Source organism: Miscanthus floridulus, chromosome 18 (assembly GCF_019320115.1).
Source record: "Miscanthus floridulus cultivar M001 chromosome 18, ASM1932011v1, whole genome shotgun sequence".
Taxonomy (NCBI): domain Eukaryota; kingdom Viridiplantae; phylum Streptophyta; class Magnoliopsida; order Poales; family Poaceae; genus Miscanthus; species Miscanthus floridulus.
In genome coordinates, this window is record NC_089597.1 from 51759683 (window position 1) to 51778278 (window position 18596).

The following is an 18596-nucleotide window of genomic DNA, read 5'->3' on the forward strand; positions in this document are numbered from 1 at the left end:
TTTCTCTTGATGTGACTTATACCTACATCTGTCTGCTGCAGCTCTATGATTTTGCTCTCCAGTGAACAACTGATTGTGATATTGTGTAGTACAACAGGATGTAACAAATTGAAGCCATCTTCTAACAATGCTTCCATAGTGTTACAATGAGATTTCCGACTGAGTGCATCGGCTACTACATTGGCTTTCCCCGGATGGTAATGCACTTCCAAATTGTAGTCCTTAATCAATTCTAACCATCTTTGCTACCTCATGTTCAGCTCTGGTTGGGTAAAGATATACTTGAGACTTTTGTGGTTAGTATATATATGACATACATTGCCCAACAAATAATGTCTCCATATCTTTAATGCGTGAATAACTGCTGCAAGTTCTAAATCATGCGTGGGGTAGTTGACTTCATGTTTTCTCAATTGCCGAGAAGCATATGCAATAACTCTTCCTTCTTGCATAAGCACACACCCCAAACCTATACCTGATGCATCACAAAATACATCGAAAGGCTTCTCAATGTTGGGTTGTGCTAAGATAGGCGCTGTAGTTAACAGAGTTCTGAGGGTGTGAAAAGCTGCTTCACATTCTGGTGTCCATTTGTACTTCTCATCTTTCTAAAGTAGTCTGGTCATGGGCTTGGCTATCTTTGAGAAATCTGGAATGAAACGATGATAATATCCTGCTAACCCTAGAAAACTCCGAACTTCATGAACCGAAGTCGGGGCCTTCCAATCTATGACCTCTTATACTTTTGATGGGTCTATAGAGATTCCATCTCTTGATAAGATATGGCCTAAGAATGGTACTTTGCTCAACCAAAATCCACACTTGCTAAATTTCACATATAGCTTATGCTCCCTCAATCTAGATAGAACAATCCTTAGCTGCTCTTCATGATCTGCCTCATTTTCTGAATAAATCAATATATCATCAATAAACACGACCACGAACTTATCAAGCTCGGGCATAAATACCGAATTCATCAGGTACATGAAGTAGGCAGGAGCATTTGTTAGTCTGAAAGACATAACCAAATACTTATATAAGCCATACCTAGTAGAGAAAGCAGTTTTAGGTATATCCTCTGGCCTGATCTTTATCTAATTATAGCCTGATCTCAAGTCAATCTTAGAGAATACCTTTGCCTTTGCCAACTGATCGAACAAGATGTCAATGCGAGGCAACGGGTACTTGTTCTTGATGGTTACAGCATTGAGTGGTCGGTAATCTACACACATTCTCAGTGACTTATCCTTCTTTTTCACAAACAATGCTGGACAGCCCCAGGGAGATGAACTAGGTTAGATAAGACCCTTGTCCAACAGATCTTGTAACTAAATCTTAAGTTCTGCTAACTCATTTGGTGGCATCCTATATGGCCTTCTTGAGATAGGAGCCATACCTAGCACTAATTCAATCTTAAATTCCACATTCCTATCAGGTGGTAAGCCTGGTAATTCCTCTGGAAATACATCCAGAAACTCACAAACCACGGGGATATCACAAAGGGTAGTGGTTTGGATAGCACAAGTTAAATGTTGGAGTTCAAAATTTTGGGAGAGTGGTACTAGAAAAGCATTCTCTCCCTTGGGTTCTCTCAACATAACAGTACGAGTACTAGTGTCAATGAGAACACCATGATCCTTCATCCAATTCATGCCTAAGATTACACTTATTGATAACCCGGGCAATATTATCAAATCTGTTATGTACTCCCTCTCTTATATAGAGATGAGCACATTTTTGACTATCTTATTTGTAGAAATAGTAGCCCCTGCTGAACTTATATTATAACCCCCTTTTCTTACTTCAATTATTTCCTAATCATGTCTAGATGCAAATGCTTGACTCATAAATGAATGAGAAGCTCTCGAATCAAATAAAACAACAACGGGATGCTTGTTGACAAGAAACATACCAGCCGTGACAACTTCTCCTACGGGCACTTCCTCAATAGTGGTATAGTGCATGTATCCCGGACGTGCCCTTGTGTTCACCTGCCTCTGATTGTTCTGATTTAGATTGCCATTCTTCTTGGGGTGGGGGCATTCCTTGGCCCAATGCCCCACTTGATTGCAGTTAAAACAAGGTTGATTACTCCTAAGTCCTATGGAGCTTCCCTGACCACCATTTCCTTTTGGTAAGGCAAAATAGTGAATGCCTTACGGAATGCTTTCTGAGACCTGCTGTTCTGAGCTTTTGGTGGTGGAGGCCTAAACTTGGGTGCAGGGGGATGAAATTGTGGCCTAGCTGTGATAGGAGTTCTGGATTGTGAAGATCCGGAGGCACCTGCCTCGAATGCCCTCTTGCGACCCTTAGCGGCCGCATGCATGTTATTGTTGTTTTCCTGGGTCCAAGCATCACTAATAAACTTGTTGTAAGTGGTGCACTTGGAATTGGCCATGGTCTTCATCAGTTTGGTGCCCAGACCCTGCTTGAAGCTCTCTATCTTTTTCTCCTCGATATCCACGAAACCTAGAGCATGCCTGGATAGGTTATTGAATACGTGCATATATTCTGTGAGGGTCTCGCCTCTACAAGACCAGGCCCGCTTACATCTGGCAGCTTTTCTAGGACATAGACTGCCCTCACAGACCCATACAAGTCTTTTCTGCGCACTTTGTCCTCATTCATGCGCACCCGGGAAGGACTTCCCGGTCGGTCACCCATCCTGAAATTGCTCTAGACCAAGCATGCTTAACCTCAGAGTTCTTTAGAGATGTGCTTCCGGAAAAGAAGTTGCAACTTGTTGGTATGAGTATCCTATTAATCCTGTTAAGCCCTGGGCCGGGATGTTTTTTGTAACGTCCCGCCTCTATAAGACCAGGCCCGCTTACATCTGGCAGCTTTTCTAGGACATAGACTGCCCTCACAGACCTACACAAATCTTTTCTATGCACTTTGTCCTCACTCATGCGCACCCGGGAAGGACTTCCTGGTCGGTCACCCATCCTGAAATTGCTCTAGACCAAGCACGCTTAACCTCAGAGTTCTTTATAGATGGGCTTTTAAAAAAGAAGTTGCAACTTGTTGGTATGAGTATCCTATTAATCCTGTTAAGCCCTGGGCCGGGATGTTACATCCTCACCCCCTTAAGAGACCGACGTCCTCATCAGTCAATCCCAAGCTAGGAACGTCCCCTCTTGGCCATATCCGTCAATCCCAAGCTAGGAACGTCCCCTCTTGGCCATATCCGTGTGTCCAGTGCCAGTGCATGTGCCATGCTATGTGACCACTCTAGGACCACTCTAGCCATGCGCACCATGCCTGCGCAACTACGACACACGCGCCTGTGAAACCGTGAGAGTCGGCTCTGATACCATTCTGTAACGTCCTGCCTCTACAAGACCGGACCCGCTTACATCTGGTAGCTTTTCTAGGACATAGACTGCCCTCACAGACCCACACAAGTCTTTTCTACGCACTTTGTCCTCACTCATGCGCACCCGAGAAGGACTTCCCGATCGGTCACCCATCTTGAAATTGCTCTAGACCAAGCACGCTTAACCTTAGAGTTCTTTAGAGATGGGCTTCCGGAAAAGAAGTTGTAACTTGTTGGTATGAGTATCTATTAATCCTGTTAAGCCCTGGGCCGGGATGTTACACGGGTTCTCTTCTACCCAGTGCTCTTCACTCAATGGCGGGGTACTCGGTGTTTTTTGTACCCAGATTTGTGCAGAGTCATTGCCATTCTTGGGATGATGCAAGTATGCAGAGAAAGCTATAACACTTGCTTGGCAGTGGATATCTTCTTTAGGCTGGGTTTCCCTAGCGTCATACCGCTAGATGACCGATCCAGCTTCAGGTTCGACACTAGAGCTGACAGTACTGAGTCATCCTGCTGACTCGAAACGCCTAAATCCTGCCCAGGTGTGCCGCCGTCACCTTGAGTTGGCATTTGGGTACTTATCAGGTCCGGTGGTGGCATCCTATCAAGAACAATTCAACATACTCAAGTATATCCACGACAAAGTTCAGTACAGAATTTTACTCGGAAGCATACTTACTGCTTGACAGAAAATGATGTGTCTTCTTCCTCCTTAAGCTGTTCCTCAGTGGTATCACGAGCTGCAGTTGTTCATGATCGAATTCAGAATAAAACAACTTTCAGACTACACAGAGTTACTCCAGACTACTCTTACCTGATCTCAATGTGCTAGTTTAACAGGGCCTCTTGGGCACTATCCCACTTGCATTAGCGGTGACATTAGCCTCCAACAATCGCTTCCCGCTAACGGCTCCCTGCCTTGCACCTTGGACGGGTTGGACTATGAAGTCATTCGGATTCACTTCAGAATCACTCTCGGCTTCATTGTCGACTGGGATAGCTAAGGCAGCGCTTCCCCTGCCTACTCCTGCTGATGTAGTCCTGCTTCCACTAGCTCCTTCATAGCCAGCACGCTGAGGCAATGTGGACAAGTCACCAAAATTCCGCCCCAAATGCTGCATCAATAGTCGACAGCTTATAGGCATCAGTTTCTACAAATATCAAGATATCTCAAGATTATGCAGATAACTATACTTACACCAGCTAGTGGGTTCTCATGGTCATGCTCAGGGTACCGGTACGGTATTACAGATACCGCCTGTAGTACACCCTGAATCCTCTCCAGGACTTCTCCTTCAGTCAATTCAATATTCATCACTTAGGCAGGTTCTTCTGGCCCGGTGTATTCGAAGCCATAGTACACCCTCTCTTGAAGTGGCTGCACCCGACGCCTGATGAAGCTGGTGACTACTCCAACTCCATTCAGGCCCTGGTCCTTCATGGCTGTGATTTGTCTTAAGAATGGACGAACCCCTTCTAGCTCCGTTGCATTCACAGTCTCTTTTTCCCAACAAGCATTGGGCACTGGCGCGACTTTGCTATGTACCTCCAGTGGTGGGTACATGCTCCCCGCATAAAACCACTCGGCTCTCCAATTCTTCACAGAATCAACCAAAGTGTAGAGGAGATATTCATTTTTCTTCCCCACCCGAAGTTGGATACCAGCACCCCCTAAAACACTGGGATTTGTTGCATCTGGCTACGATTTCAGTCTGAAGAAATAGCGAAACAGAGGGATGGAAGGGGGAATGCCAAGGAATGTTTCACAGAGGTGGACGAAAATTGACAGATGCAAGATGGAATTTGGATTTATATGGTTTAGGGTTATGCCATAGTAGTGCAAAAACCTATGTAAAAAAGAACAAGCCGACAACCCTAACCCGTGTTGGATGAAAGGCACAAAGAGAACGATCTCACCCGGCTCAAGGTTTGGAATGCGGTGCTCTCCAGGCGCCTTCCATTCGCCAAGCTTCTGGTCTGGCAAGTAGCCCTGCTCGTGGAGCTTTTGGAGGTGCTTTGGCTTTGTGCTCGGTGCCGGCCAGATCTAGGTGGCGGCAGCCATCTCCGGCATTTCTAGTGCCCTCTTCTCAGCAGTCTTCTTGGCGGCGGTGCTCGAATTCTTGCCCTTACCCATGAAGCAGAGCTTTCATAGATCTAGGGTTTTGAGGATGTGAGATTGTTGGTGCTCACGCTGGCACGGGGGCTTAAGCAGCAATTGAATGGAGCAGAGGTAGATGTCGCTCAGGATTGGTTACCTTTTATATAGGGTTCCCACTGTCGTGCGCCCCGATAATCATGCCAACTGGTGTGGCGTTTCGGTTTCCCTACCATTTTAATGACGTTTCGGTTTCAATTTGATACGATGGTTGCACACCTTTTCATGATCTCCGGCGCGTCACACTGTATTTAGACTTATCCTTTGGATTCCCACCTACCGGGTACTTGCCATGATACGGCCATTGACTGCATGGCCACATTATGATATACTCGGGTGATTCACACAGTACTCGTACACTTGCTCGGTAGTATGAGTTCAGCAACACAGTACTCGGGCGAAGATTTTTTATTCAACAACAGCTTAACGGATATAGGGTTGAACAGTTTACAAGATTTTGACCACTCGGTGTCAGTAACCATTTTCTAAACCAAAGCTCCTAGTTACTACTCGGCAGGACACATCCGACTCAGGTGTCACAGTTTTCATTGTGACAACACAGTGCATCCAACATTGGTTTCGGTGGTACAAAACGTCCTGGTCTACCGGGTTTGGGCAGCAACAACGCTTCTTCCGGCATTTGTCTACCCAAGCCGACTACGCCACCACCACTCAGACCAGCAGCTGATCGTCAATGGACAGATATTGACAGGCACGCTCGAAGAACTGACATGGGACTACTGGATGAAGGAACATGTCTCTCATCACAAGGCTTCTTCTACTGCCTCCACAGACCATTCTGTTTTGCACCACTGTGAGACTAGCCTACTTCTAGTCTCTGTCACAAGACTTCTTCTAAGTGCAACATGGTCTACTACTTCTATCGACAACACTAGGGGGCTGTTCTACTTCACATACCACCATATTTCTTGGCTAAAGACTCAGAGTTGCTTTGCTATTCCTCAGCTGATATGCAAGAGCTCGCTAGGAGGGTTTTTATAGGCCAAACATGTTGTTCATGGACTGGGTTCATGAAGAGTGGAGCCGATAGTTCCTGCTGATCAGTACAGGCCTACTTACTGCACTATAGGGTACAGTGCATCCCACTACACCTTTACAGTGCATCATGATAGTGCGCGTGAAGCTATAGTACACTCGGGCGACATATTCGGAGCATATACTACTCCCGCGTCAGCTTGCATTTACTCTTCACAAGCACTGAACATTGCCTCACCTACTTTCTGACAAGTAGCCTTGCAATAATTACTTCTCTATCCGTGAGTATATTCTTTTAAGATCCTAGTGTCAGCTACTTACGTACTAGGCCACAGGCTTAGGGGCTGCGGGATACATATCCTCAGAGGAATGTTTTTTATTCTTTTTAAAGAATTTGCTAGAAAAGACCCTCCAACTCTTTGTCCCAAACATCAAGAGGTTCGAGGGCTACTACTCAGTGAACTGCACTTTTTCAGGAAAGTGCACATCACCTAGAGTTTTCAAGAGTACTCCACGGTTTCTCTACAGAAAGTACTCGGAACAATACTTGTTTTTACTCGGCACTGACCTAGAGGAACAAGAAGACTTTCAAGTTCAACCGTGAAACACTCGGGGGCTTGTCGATGTAGGACTCTATTCGCTATTGGGTCGACTTCTGCAGCGGGCCCATGGCTGGGCCACGGTCCTGCTTGAAGGACATGAAGCAAGGTGGCGTGGACTTCAAGCCATCAAGGACCGACCTCGACGGCTTACTAGGAAAGCTAGATTTTGTAATAGAATAAGGACTCTCCAAATTATAACCGACTAGGACTAGAACAACCGCCCTGCCCTCTGTCCTGTATAAAGAGACGTAGGCGGTATCCCTTGTACACACAATCATACAAAGCAAATCCAAAGCAAAGGCTCACGCCGACTGGACGCAAAGGCTTTTACTCGATTCCGAGGGCCCGAACCAATATAAAATCGCTGTATCTTGTGTTACCGTCGAGTTCCTGAGTTCGTCGAAGCCCACCGAATATCGTCCCGGGTATCCCCGTGATGAGTTGCCAGTCATTAAACACAGACAGTGACTAAGTCAAACCAGAAGATAGGGGTATCTCTGATCCTAGATCTTGTGTGTCCTTTTTATCAAGGCGAGCCGAGCGTATCAGCGTATCAGGTTTGTTGTCTCCGATCCTGTGACGGTTCAGGAGAATAGGGGAGACAACAAACCACTAGTGTCTGAAGTTGTGCATCCGAAGTTCGTAACGAAATGTTCTGACTAGATTCACAGTTCCAGAACTGCACTTTGCCAGTGGCATTCATCTCTGAATCCGAACATGGATCGTGCAAATTCAGAGTCAATTTTGACCCTTCCCTACAGCTGACCCTGCCATTTTTAGCAAAGATGTCTGAAATCTGAAATCTGCAGAAACACACTTAACAAATGACTCGATTATTCTGTATTTAACACTCATACACAACAGCGGGGATTATTACCTATATTCCCCTCATAAACACAAGACCAATACATGTAGGAATCACACAAGTAGTAATTCACTATAAGGGCATTGATCGCTTGATATCAGCCGTCAATGCCAGCTCCGCTAGACCGTAGATGACTCGTGCAATTGCATTCATCAGCACTTTCTAGACTGAAGCAACTATATTATGGGGATTATTTCCTATATTCCCCTTATGAACACACCGACCAAACCAACAAATCTGTAGTAGTATAATTGGTATCAACTGCTTCGCATCAGCGTTCAATGTCGGCTCCCTCGGACTTTGGGGATGTAGGCTTGGCAACAGAGTAGCCGCCTCGGACGTCATCGCCGCAGGAGAAGGCGATCTCCTGCAGCTTCATGGACGCGCTGGAGCTGAACACCAGCAGTGGTTTCTTGCGCGGCACGGGCGCTGGCTCGGCCTCACGGTTCAGGATCTGCACCACCCGCCTCATCGCAGGACGCTCCTCACAATTGGGATTGGCGCAGCTCAGCCCCACGAGCAGCAGCCGCAGCATCTCGTCCTTGTCGAACTCGCCGGCCAGCCGTGCGTCCGCGGCCTCGATGAGCCGGTCCTCGCCGTGGAGGCGCCACACCCAGTCCACCAGGTTCACGTTCTTGCCCCCACCCCCGCCCGCGCCGCACTCGTCCTTGTCGATGGGCCGCCTCCCGCAGCACACCTCGAGGAGCACGACGCCGTAGCTGAACACGTCGGTCTGCTCGGTGGCCTTGCCGGACTGAAGGTACTCCGGCGCGAGGTAGCCCATGGTCCCCGCGGTGAGCGTGGACACGGGGCTCTTGTTGTGGTCCATGAGCCTGGCCAGCCCGAAGTCACCGAGGCGCGGGCTCAGGTTGCCGTCAAGCAGGATGTTGCTGGTCTTGATGTCCCGGTGGATGACGCGCTGCTCGCACTCCTGGTGGAGGTACGACAGCACCGACGCGATGCCGGCGGCGACCGTGTATCTCTGCAGCCACGACAACGTGCAGGGCTCGCCGTAGAGGGCCTTGTCCAGGCTGCCGTTGGGCATGTACTCGTACACCAGCAGCAGCTCGCCTTTCTCGTCGCACCACCCCTCGAGCAGGACAAGGTTCTTGTGCCGGAGGCAGGCGATGACGGACAGCTCGGCGACGAACTCGCTCCGGCCTTGGTGCGCCTTCGTCGACCGCTTAACGGCGTAGGTGGTGGCGGCAGGGCCTGGCATGGCGGCCTTGTACACAGTCCCAAACGCGCCCTTGCCGAGGACTCTGCTCGTGTGGAACCCTCTGGTGGCGGCGCTCAGCTCCTTGTAGCTGAACTTCCTCGGGCCCTTAAGCAGCTCGGGAGAGAAAGCGGCGTCGTTCCGGGAGGTGAGTTCTATGTGCTTCTTGATGGAGACCCAGGCGAAGAACACGAAGGAGACGGCGAGCGCAACGGGGCCGAGGATTCCGAGCGCGAGCCCGACCCTCTTGTGGCTGTTGGGGGTGTTGGACGCTGGCGCGGCCTGCTCCGACGAGTTGCTGGTGGCATTGGATTCAAAGGAGGAGTTGGCCGTGGGCGGGAAGCCGAACGTCTGGAAGGTCCACTCTTTGATGGTGTGCTGCTGCGTGCTCCCCTCCGTGGACGCCGAGAAGCCGACGTACATGGCCTCCTTGAGGTACGGCGAGAGGTCCACGGCGACGGAGAGGACCGGCCGCTTCGGCTTGGCGTTCGCGGCGTAGCTCAGGAACACCTCCAGGCGGCGGTCCGCGCTGCGGTAGTCGATCCACGCCGTCGTGAGGTTGCCGCTCTTGAGGTCGATCCCGGATGCGGCGAGGTCGACCGTGGCGACGGACAGCGGCGAGCCGAGGTCCAGGCCGACGTGGTTGTCGCTGGGGTCGGCGAACTCCAGGTTTGCCATGGTGTCGAACTCGACGGCGACGATGGCGGCGGACGCAGACCCGTTCTTGGCTACGGCGGAGTCCGAGGAGTTGAAGAGGCCGAGGTAGCCGCCGGTGGCGCCGAGTGTGGCGCGGCTGGCGGAGACGAAGAACGCGATGCCGTCGCCCCCCGCGGCGCCCGCGTTGGGGTTGGCGATGACGAAGGAGAACCTGGCAGCGAACGACGTGACGGCGGTGGCATTGGAGGCTGTCGCGGTGTGGCCCCGGAACGCGACGGGCTTGGTACAGAGGACGGTGCCGGCGCTGGAGTAAGGCACGCCGGTCTCCCGCGTCAGCCCGACGGAGCCGTTGCGGAGGAAGGAGTCCCCCAGCAGCGTGAGGTCCGCGAAGGACAGCGTGGCAGAGTCGAGGGCGACGTTCTTGGCCGCCGACGGTGCCAAAACAGCTGCAGCGGCGGCGGGTGGCGCCGTCAGCGTTAGCAGCAAGAACGGCAATAAACGGAGGAGAGCGGCGGCCATCGGTGGTGGTGGGCAGAAAACGGATGAGAGAAGCTGTGGGGCTCGCTTCTGGTTTAATGCGAGCTGGGTTTGTGAACACGAGGAGGAGCAGAGGTGGAACAGAGCATGGTGGGAGCTTGGCGGGTGGGAGCAGATTAGCAGAAGGGGGAGACGCGCAGGGGATTTGGGGTGTTCTTTAGGAGGCAACGGTCGGATTGGCCCTTTTGAACGCAACGGTCGGGAGGGGACCGTACTATTGGGCTGGACGGATGAGGGTCTGCTCGGCCCATGGTGCTGCTAGGCTGTACTTCTCCAATCTCCAGGGGAATGTATGGCCGGGCTATAGGATCCGGAGGCAACGGATAGGTCTACCTTTTGAATTTGTCATTTTGTTTTATGCTCTCGTTCTTTGAAAGTTGTTCCATATGACATTTTTGAATTATTTGAGCATTGTAATGAAAATTTATCATTCTGTTATATATTTTGATTATTTCCATACCTAAATTCGATTGTTCTATGTTGTATATTTTGAACGTTCCCATAATAGCATTTTTCCTTCTCTAATCTAAATATAAGTCCATCTAAGTTTGTACCATGCCAAATATTTTTGTAACTCGAAGTACCATGTAAAAGTATACTATCAAAATGAAAATAATTGTACTATATACTATAAGGATAGTTGTCATAATGAACCTAATGTAGTTTCCACCTCTCTTTGGTTTCTTTGTGATTGTTGAACTGGAGTTGGGATTCATCAGGATTTCAACTGCTTTCTTTCCTAACGGCCCTTTCCATTTTCTCATTTTGGCACATATAAGATAATAAGAACACAAGTGTTAGTTGTCCTTGCTCTGAAAGAAATACTATTAAACAAAGAGACATAATCTTAATGTTACCAAGGCCACGTTTAGTTTGGTGTCCGATTCGGCGCCGCCAAATTCAGGGAGGTACTGTAGGCTCAAAACGTTCGTCTCGTAAAGTACAACAAAACTGTGCAATTAGTTTTTGATTTCGTCAACATTTAGTACTCCATGCATGTACCGCAAGTTTGATGTGACGGGGAATCTTCTTTTTGCATAGTGCCAAAGTTGGGAATTTGGTGGAACTAAACAGGACCCAATTCATGAATCTGAAGCATGTTACTGTGTATTGCTTCAGGACAGAGCACAAGCATGTTATTGCTTCAGGAATCAGAAGCATTCTTATATCTGGTGCTACTTTACAGTTTGCAGAAAGAACATATTTTTTCTTTTTGCAGTGCCTCTAAATGGTTTAGCTGGCCACTCCATAGCCTTCATAATCAGGCAGAATATTGTTTAAAACAATTATTCACAGAAAAAAAAGGAATGAATAATTTTTACCGCATCCCAGTGTTACCCACTTATCTTTAGTTATGCTTTCTAGTATTCCTTGAGTTACTCTGCGTGTGTTCTAGTGGATAGTGTGTGTAACTGCAAATGCTCTTCTCAGACTTTCAAAGTTATGGTTTACTCTAGTGCAGTTATTGGAATTACTTTCAAAAAAAGTTCAGCGATCAAGTATTCTCAATATATTTACTTTTTTAATTGAGATTATTATTTTTCCAAACTTTGTGGCTGAAACAAATCAAATATTGTTTGGTGCTAATTACCTGACAGGAGCAAAAAAGCCAGTTTCTTTCTTTCTTTCTTTCTTTCTTTCTTTCTTTCTTTCTTTCTTTCAGGGTGAATCATTCAACAGTTCTTCAGAAGATGCACCGTATCATGATGTTTGCTCTATAGTTTTTTTTTGCAATATAATGAAATTTATGAACAATCTTTTGTTAACAAATATTTTGCCGCCCTTAAATATTATGCGGATCTAGTGACCAGAGCTTTTAATTTATATCACGGTATTCGAGATGGGGCTTCTTGAATCTGCCTGCACACTTGACTGCACCTATGGGTTTTTTTTCATCCTTCTTTGGACAACCTATGCATATGCCAAGGCAATGGTAGTTCGACTAATGTATTTGGATATATTATTTTTAGCTGTGTACATGTTGTCCTCTGTTTTTATTTTATTTTGTTGTCATTACAGAGCAGATGATCAATTCAAGTTCTTTGTTAGTTTTTTGAAGTTATGGAAGATGATTTCACAATTATGCCCTAGAGAAGAAATAAGAGATAATTTCAAGCCAAAAAAGTGCATTTATTTTTTCCATGAGGGTGCTACTTTGTTGACAAGTCCTTGTCCTCATTATTTATCAAACATTTTGTTATCAGATATGAGGAGCCGGAATAATATATTGTCATGTGTTCATGTATGCACGTCTATCTATTTGGGGCTGTCCAATTTATTTATTTTTTCTATAAAGCTTTCTTGGTTATTTTCTTGAGGTTTAGAGATTTTTCTTATTTCTTAATTTATTTCTAATTTATTTTGGCTTCTTACGTATGCCATGATGTACTTATACTATTCTAAGCAAACTACCACGTATCCACCTTTCAAATAATACTTAAAATTCATAGTAGTCAACCTGGACGTGGAGAATGGGTGGTCACATGGACCCCTCAATCCACGCTTGGGTGAAATTACCTGTGGGAGATTTACACATGCCTGCAGCCAAACAAAGCCAAAAACAAGTACAAGTTTTTATGGTAAATGGTGACAGCTTTAGTTGGGAACTAACGTTAGGATGACAGGCTAGCGCGCCCCGCCAAACAACTTGTCATCAAAACATTGGCGGCACGGCTTTGTAATCATATTGGTGATATTTTGAACAGTCCATTGAGTGTTTGTGTAGGCGAGCCAAAATTATGTTGAACCAAAGACTAGCCCCTAAATGCTGTCGACAACAAAAAATTTGGTAAGATGACCTGATCTCCAATTCAATGGGGCTCTGATCCCACACCTAAATCAAAAAGAAACCGAGCAAAATAAAACAACTGAAATTTATAGCTTGTAGGAGTGTATATCAGAAAATTACTGTGGTCGATCAAGCAATGTTGAGTAAGCCATAATTTGTGGCAATATTGAGTTGAAGTAGGTATCAGGGGCACGAAGCCTGCAGCGAGAATCTTTCCTACATAAATTTTGTCGTCGCGTTTCATGCTCTGAAATAAATAGTCAGAGCAAAGAATATGACATCACGGACACAGCTCGTCGAAGTACGTAAGCATGTTTCTTATGTAGAGATGTAGTTAACGTTGACCCTCGAAACAAAACATTTGTTGTTCACGCACACTCGCCCCTTCTTTCACAATTTTGGTCGTATTCTCTATCCTACACATAGCAACAAAGAGCTTTCTGCAGCCTTGTCTGTGTATATTAATACGGCTAGAGAACTTCTTCAATTTCATTATTGTACCAATGTTTATGATCACGTTCGCTTCGCTGAAAAAACAAGCCGAAACACTGTTTTGGCTGATTTGTTGTGAGAGGAAAACATTGTTCCAGCTAAAAAAATAAGCTAAAAAAGATGGTCCTTTATGGGCTTTGCTATGGTACCCTCATTGCCTAGTAAGAGGTAAGAGTTCAAATAAATCCAAGCCCTTGAATATTAGGAGAAATAAAATTATAATAAAAAGAAAAAATAAATAACGAATTGTTTCCTTTTATCTGCATGTGTACATGCAATTTGTTTCCTTTTGGTTGCAACCAACGGCCACACACTTCATGGAAGGCCATCGGGCAAGAGATAATTTCGCAGTCATTCCATGACATACTATTTTTATGTTTCTTAATTGGGCATGGTCACGTTAGAACAAAAAAATGTTGAAAATGAAACGAATTCCAATTTCCTGTTCATTCGTCACGTTCCAACAAATAATATAAATTTTACAAAATCATGTTGGGTCACATTTTATATTTTTAGTTAGAAAACAATGTTACACCAGTGTCATTTTACATTAGGTAGGTACGAAAGTTAAATTAGTTATAGTAATCTGTGCAACTATTCCATACCTCTCATTATGTCATGATACATATCAGTTTGTCACGTTATAAAAATTAAATCTATACGCATAACATTCTAAACTAAGAATTATAATAGGATTACAAAGAACGTACTATGTATTAGTTCTAACTATAAATCATTGTATTATATACAATAAAATAAAATATGGCTACACATGTGTGAAGTGTGTGTTCCACCGCTATGCATGTGTCCTTGTCTATGTTATTATTTATTAAACACTTGAGATCATGTTAGGAAAGTTAGATCATGCATGCATATTAGATCTAATAGGAAGATATTTTCCTTATATATTCTATAACCTCTTCGGAGGTAATATGTGATAATTGCCATTCATATGGATGGTTTTATTTGGATGCACTATAGCAAAAATATTTTTCATGGAGAAATTGTACCAAAGCAATGTTTATTAACTTTGATAGTTCTTTGGTTACAACAACAAATTGTGGCAAGATTTCCATCCATTAGATTAAGCTCCACATGCCAATGACTAAAAAAAAGTGTGATAGGAGTTGACAAAATTTTGGTGCATGTAACTAAGGAAGTGTTTGGTATGGATTCTCAAACAATTCCAGGAGCTATTCTGCATGCAATTTCACTTTCACCAAACGGGGTAAAAAGCGAGGTGCTCCATGGCTGGAGCCCCGCGAGACGTGTTGAGACAAGCCAAGGGCAGCAGGTGGAGCTAAAATGAGTAGCTTGCACCGGCTCTTTCTCTCAAATCTACTAAGATAAGCTATTATACCAAATATTTTTCCAAAATAGCTTCAGTTCCACTAGTAAAGCTGCTTGTACAGCAGAAACTAAAAATAGCTACTCGACCAATAAAGAAGAACACTATACCAAATGAGGCCTGATATTTTATCATTTTGAACACTTAACCTGTGACACGTGTGATAAATTTTTATGGCAAATAGTGACAATTTTGATGCACCACCGAACATAGTCATTAAAACATGGCGGTTTTTTCGCCACCACAGCTTTGTGCTCCTATTGGTGAGATTTTGCCCAGTTCATTGAGTGTTGGAGTATCATTTTGAGCACTTCACCTTTGACACGTGTGATACATTTATGGCAAATAGTGACAATTTTGACGCACCACCGAACAAATTGTCATCAAAACATGGATGTTTTTTCGCCTCCATAGCTTTGTGCTCCTATTGGTGTGATTTTGCACAATCCATTGAGTGTTGGCGTATCATTTTGAGCACTTAACCTTTGACACGTGTGATAAGTTTTTATGGCAAATAGTGATAATTTTGATGCACCACTGAATAATTTGTCATCAAAACATGGCGGTTTTTTTGCCATCAGAGCTTTGTGCTCCTATTAGTGAGATTTTGCACAGTCCATTGAGCATTGGCATATCATTTTGAGCACTTAACCTTTAACACGTGTGATAAGGTTTTATGGCAAATAGTGACAATTTTAATGTACCACCGAACAAATTGTCATCAAAACATGACGGTTTTTTTTGGCACCACAGCTTTGTGCTCCTATTGGTGAGATTTTGCATAGTCCATTGAGTGTTGGCGTATCATCTTGAGCACTTAAACTTTGACACGTGTGATAAGTTTTTATGGCAAATAGTGACAATTTTGACGCACCACCGAATAATTTGTCATCAAAACATGGCGGTTTTTTCGCCATCACAACTTTGTGCTCCTATTGGTGAGATTTTGCACAGTTCATTCAGTGTTGGCGTATCATTTTAAGCACATAACCTTTGACACGTGTGATAAGTTTTTATGACAAATAGTGACAATTTTGACGCACCACCGAACAAATTGTCATAAAAATATGGCAGTTTTTTCGCCACCACAGTTTTGTGCGCCTATTGGTGAGAGTTTGCACAGTCCACTATTGGTTGTTGGCGTATCATTTTGGGCACTTAACCTTTGACACGTGTGATAAATTTTTATGGCAAATAGTGAAAATTTTGACGCACCACCGAACAATTTGTCATCAAAACATGGTGGTTTTTTCGCCAGCATAGCTTTGTGCTCCTGTTGGTGAGATTTTGCACAGTCCAGTAAGTGTTGGTGTATCATTTTGAGCACTTAACCTTTGACACACGTGATAAATTTTTATGGCAAATAATGATAATTTTGACGCACCCTCAAACAATTTGTCATCAAAACATGGCAGTTTTTCGCCACCGCAGTTTTGTGCTCCTATTGGTGAGATTTTGCACAGTCCATTGAGTGTTTACGTATCATTTTGAGCACTTAACCTTAGACACATGTGATAAATTTTTATGGCAAATAGTGGCAATTTTGATGCACCACCGAACAATTTGTCATCAAACACATGGTGGTTTTTTCGCCATCACAGCTTTGTGATTCTATTGGTGAGATTTTGCACAGTCCAGTCAGTGGTATCATTTTGAGCACTTAACCTTTGACATGTGTGATAAATTTTTATGGCAAATAATGACAATTCTGGTGCACCACCGAACAATTTATCATCAAAACATGATTTTTTTGGCACCCGGCTTTGTGCTCCTATTGGTGAGATTTTGCACAATCCATTGAGTGTTGGCGTGGGCCAAAAATTTGAACCGAAGTAGCCCAATGCAACCAACAACAAAATTTGGTAAGATATGACCTGCTCTCTAATTCAAAGGGGCTCTGATCCCAAACCTAAACCAAAAATAAACCCAGTAGAGAAAACCCATCAGAAAATTAATGTGGTCGATCGAGCAATGTTGAATAAGCTATATTTTGTGACAACATTGAGTTGAAGTATGTTTTAGGGGCACGAAGCCTGCACCGAGGATCTTTCCTACATAATCTTTCTCGTCAGGTTTCATTTGAATAAATAGCAAGAGCAATTAAGATGGCATCACGTATTAGCCCGGCCAGAATAGTGTTATCCTAAACGCTAACGTTAAACGGTCAGCCACCCTCTGTTTAGAGTTTAGACGGTTTAGATGACCGACTAGACGGTTTAAATGTTTTGCACTGTAGCTGTAAATATACATGTAAAATGATATTTTTATACAAAATTTTAAATACAATTTAAGGAAAACAATTATACATAGAGTGACACACATAGTCATATAGATCTCGTTTAAATATCACCCAAATTTCCCCACCACACATGCAAGCCCAATTTCACCCACCCAAAAAGTTCACCAAACACTCAAACTTGCATGGTTTATCACCTAAACGATAGTTTAAACACATATTTTTGACGTTTGCACTCGTTTAGGCACCGTTTAATGCCATCGTTTAAATGGTTTTTTGACCAGTTTGACCATTTAGACGCGTCTAGCATTTAATTTAGTGACTAGGGTCTAATTAAACGGAACGCCCCTACGGAACGCGAAACCACTTTTTAGCGTTTAAATACGTGTAGACGACAGTTTAAACGCGTTTAGGCGAACACTGGGCCAGAGTACGCAAGCATGTTAATGTAGAGATGTAGTTGACTCGGCCTTGAACCAAAACTTTTGTTCACACACAATTTTTGTCGTATTCTCTATCCTATACATCAGGTTGCACATAGGTAGATGGTATAATAATGAGACTTCTTCCCCCACCAACTAACTACATAAACTTGGAGTAATAATAGTGTAATACGTATGGACATATATAGCAACAAAGAGCTAGTGACAGCCTTGTAGACGCGAAACTGAAGCCAGCCGTTTGCTGCATTAATTATTTGGTTTCTTCTGCTCCCGGCGGGAAGTGATGAAGTGGCCAGCCGGTTACGTAACGTAGCTGAGGGAGAAACGAAACTAACACGATGGCCATGCGAGGCCCCGTTTGGCACGGCTTCTGCAGGGGCCTGTTCATCTGACAAAACACTGTAGCACAAAGCCAGCTTTCCTTTTCCAGCTTTTCTATCTCACTGTAGCGTGCGTGCTGTAGCACGCGGGGGAAGCTAAGAAAAACGGCTTCTCCGGCTTCGATGAGCAGTGCCGATGTCAGTGAGAGGGGGAGGGGAGGAGGGAGAAAACCTGCTTCGTGCTACAACATTGCTACAGTGCCGATGTCAGATAAACCGGAGCCGGCGTGAGCCGTGCCAAACGAGGCCTAAATGTACCCGCGGTTCCTAAGCCGCCGACGGCAACAGAGACGCGATGCCATTCCACGGTCCACGGCAGCCGCGCGCGCTACTGCACGGACGTCAAGCGCGCGGCAGTTTCGTCTGGAGCGCACAGCATGCTGTCACACCGGTCGGCCTGTCAGACGACCTCGGCCGTGCACGTACATAGCTCCAAAACCTATTCAAGGCTGCCACGGCCACTTTCCCAACCGACGCGCAGAGAGAGAGATAGATTAATTAATTTCCAGTAAATCCAGCACAGGACGTACTACAGAAGCATGCATATGTATGCATGCAA

At 45.1% G+C, this 18596-nt stretch overlaps 1 protein-coding gene across 1 annotated transcript; it reads right to left on the reverse strand.

Moving 5' to 3' along the window:
• Window positions 1–7968: 7968 nt before the first annotated feature.
• On the reverse strand, window positions 7969–10426 carry LOC136522553 (probable L-type lectin-domain containing receptor kinase S.7). The gene has a single exon (XM_066516358.1). It carries the CDS (start codon window positions 10330–10332, stop codon window positions 8212–8214), a length of 2121 nt encoding a protein of 706 aa, XP_066372455.1. The 5' UTR covers window positions 10333–10426; the 3' UTR covers window positions 7969–8211.
• Window positions 10427–18596: the final 8170 nt, after the last annotated feature.

What these genes read in the sequence shown, in the direction of transcription:
- LOC136522553 (XM_066516358.1), bottom strand. Translation starts at nt 10,332, where the DNA reads ATGGCCGCCGCTCTCCTCCGTTTATTGCCGTTCTTGCTGCTAACGCTG.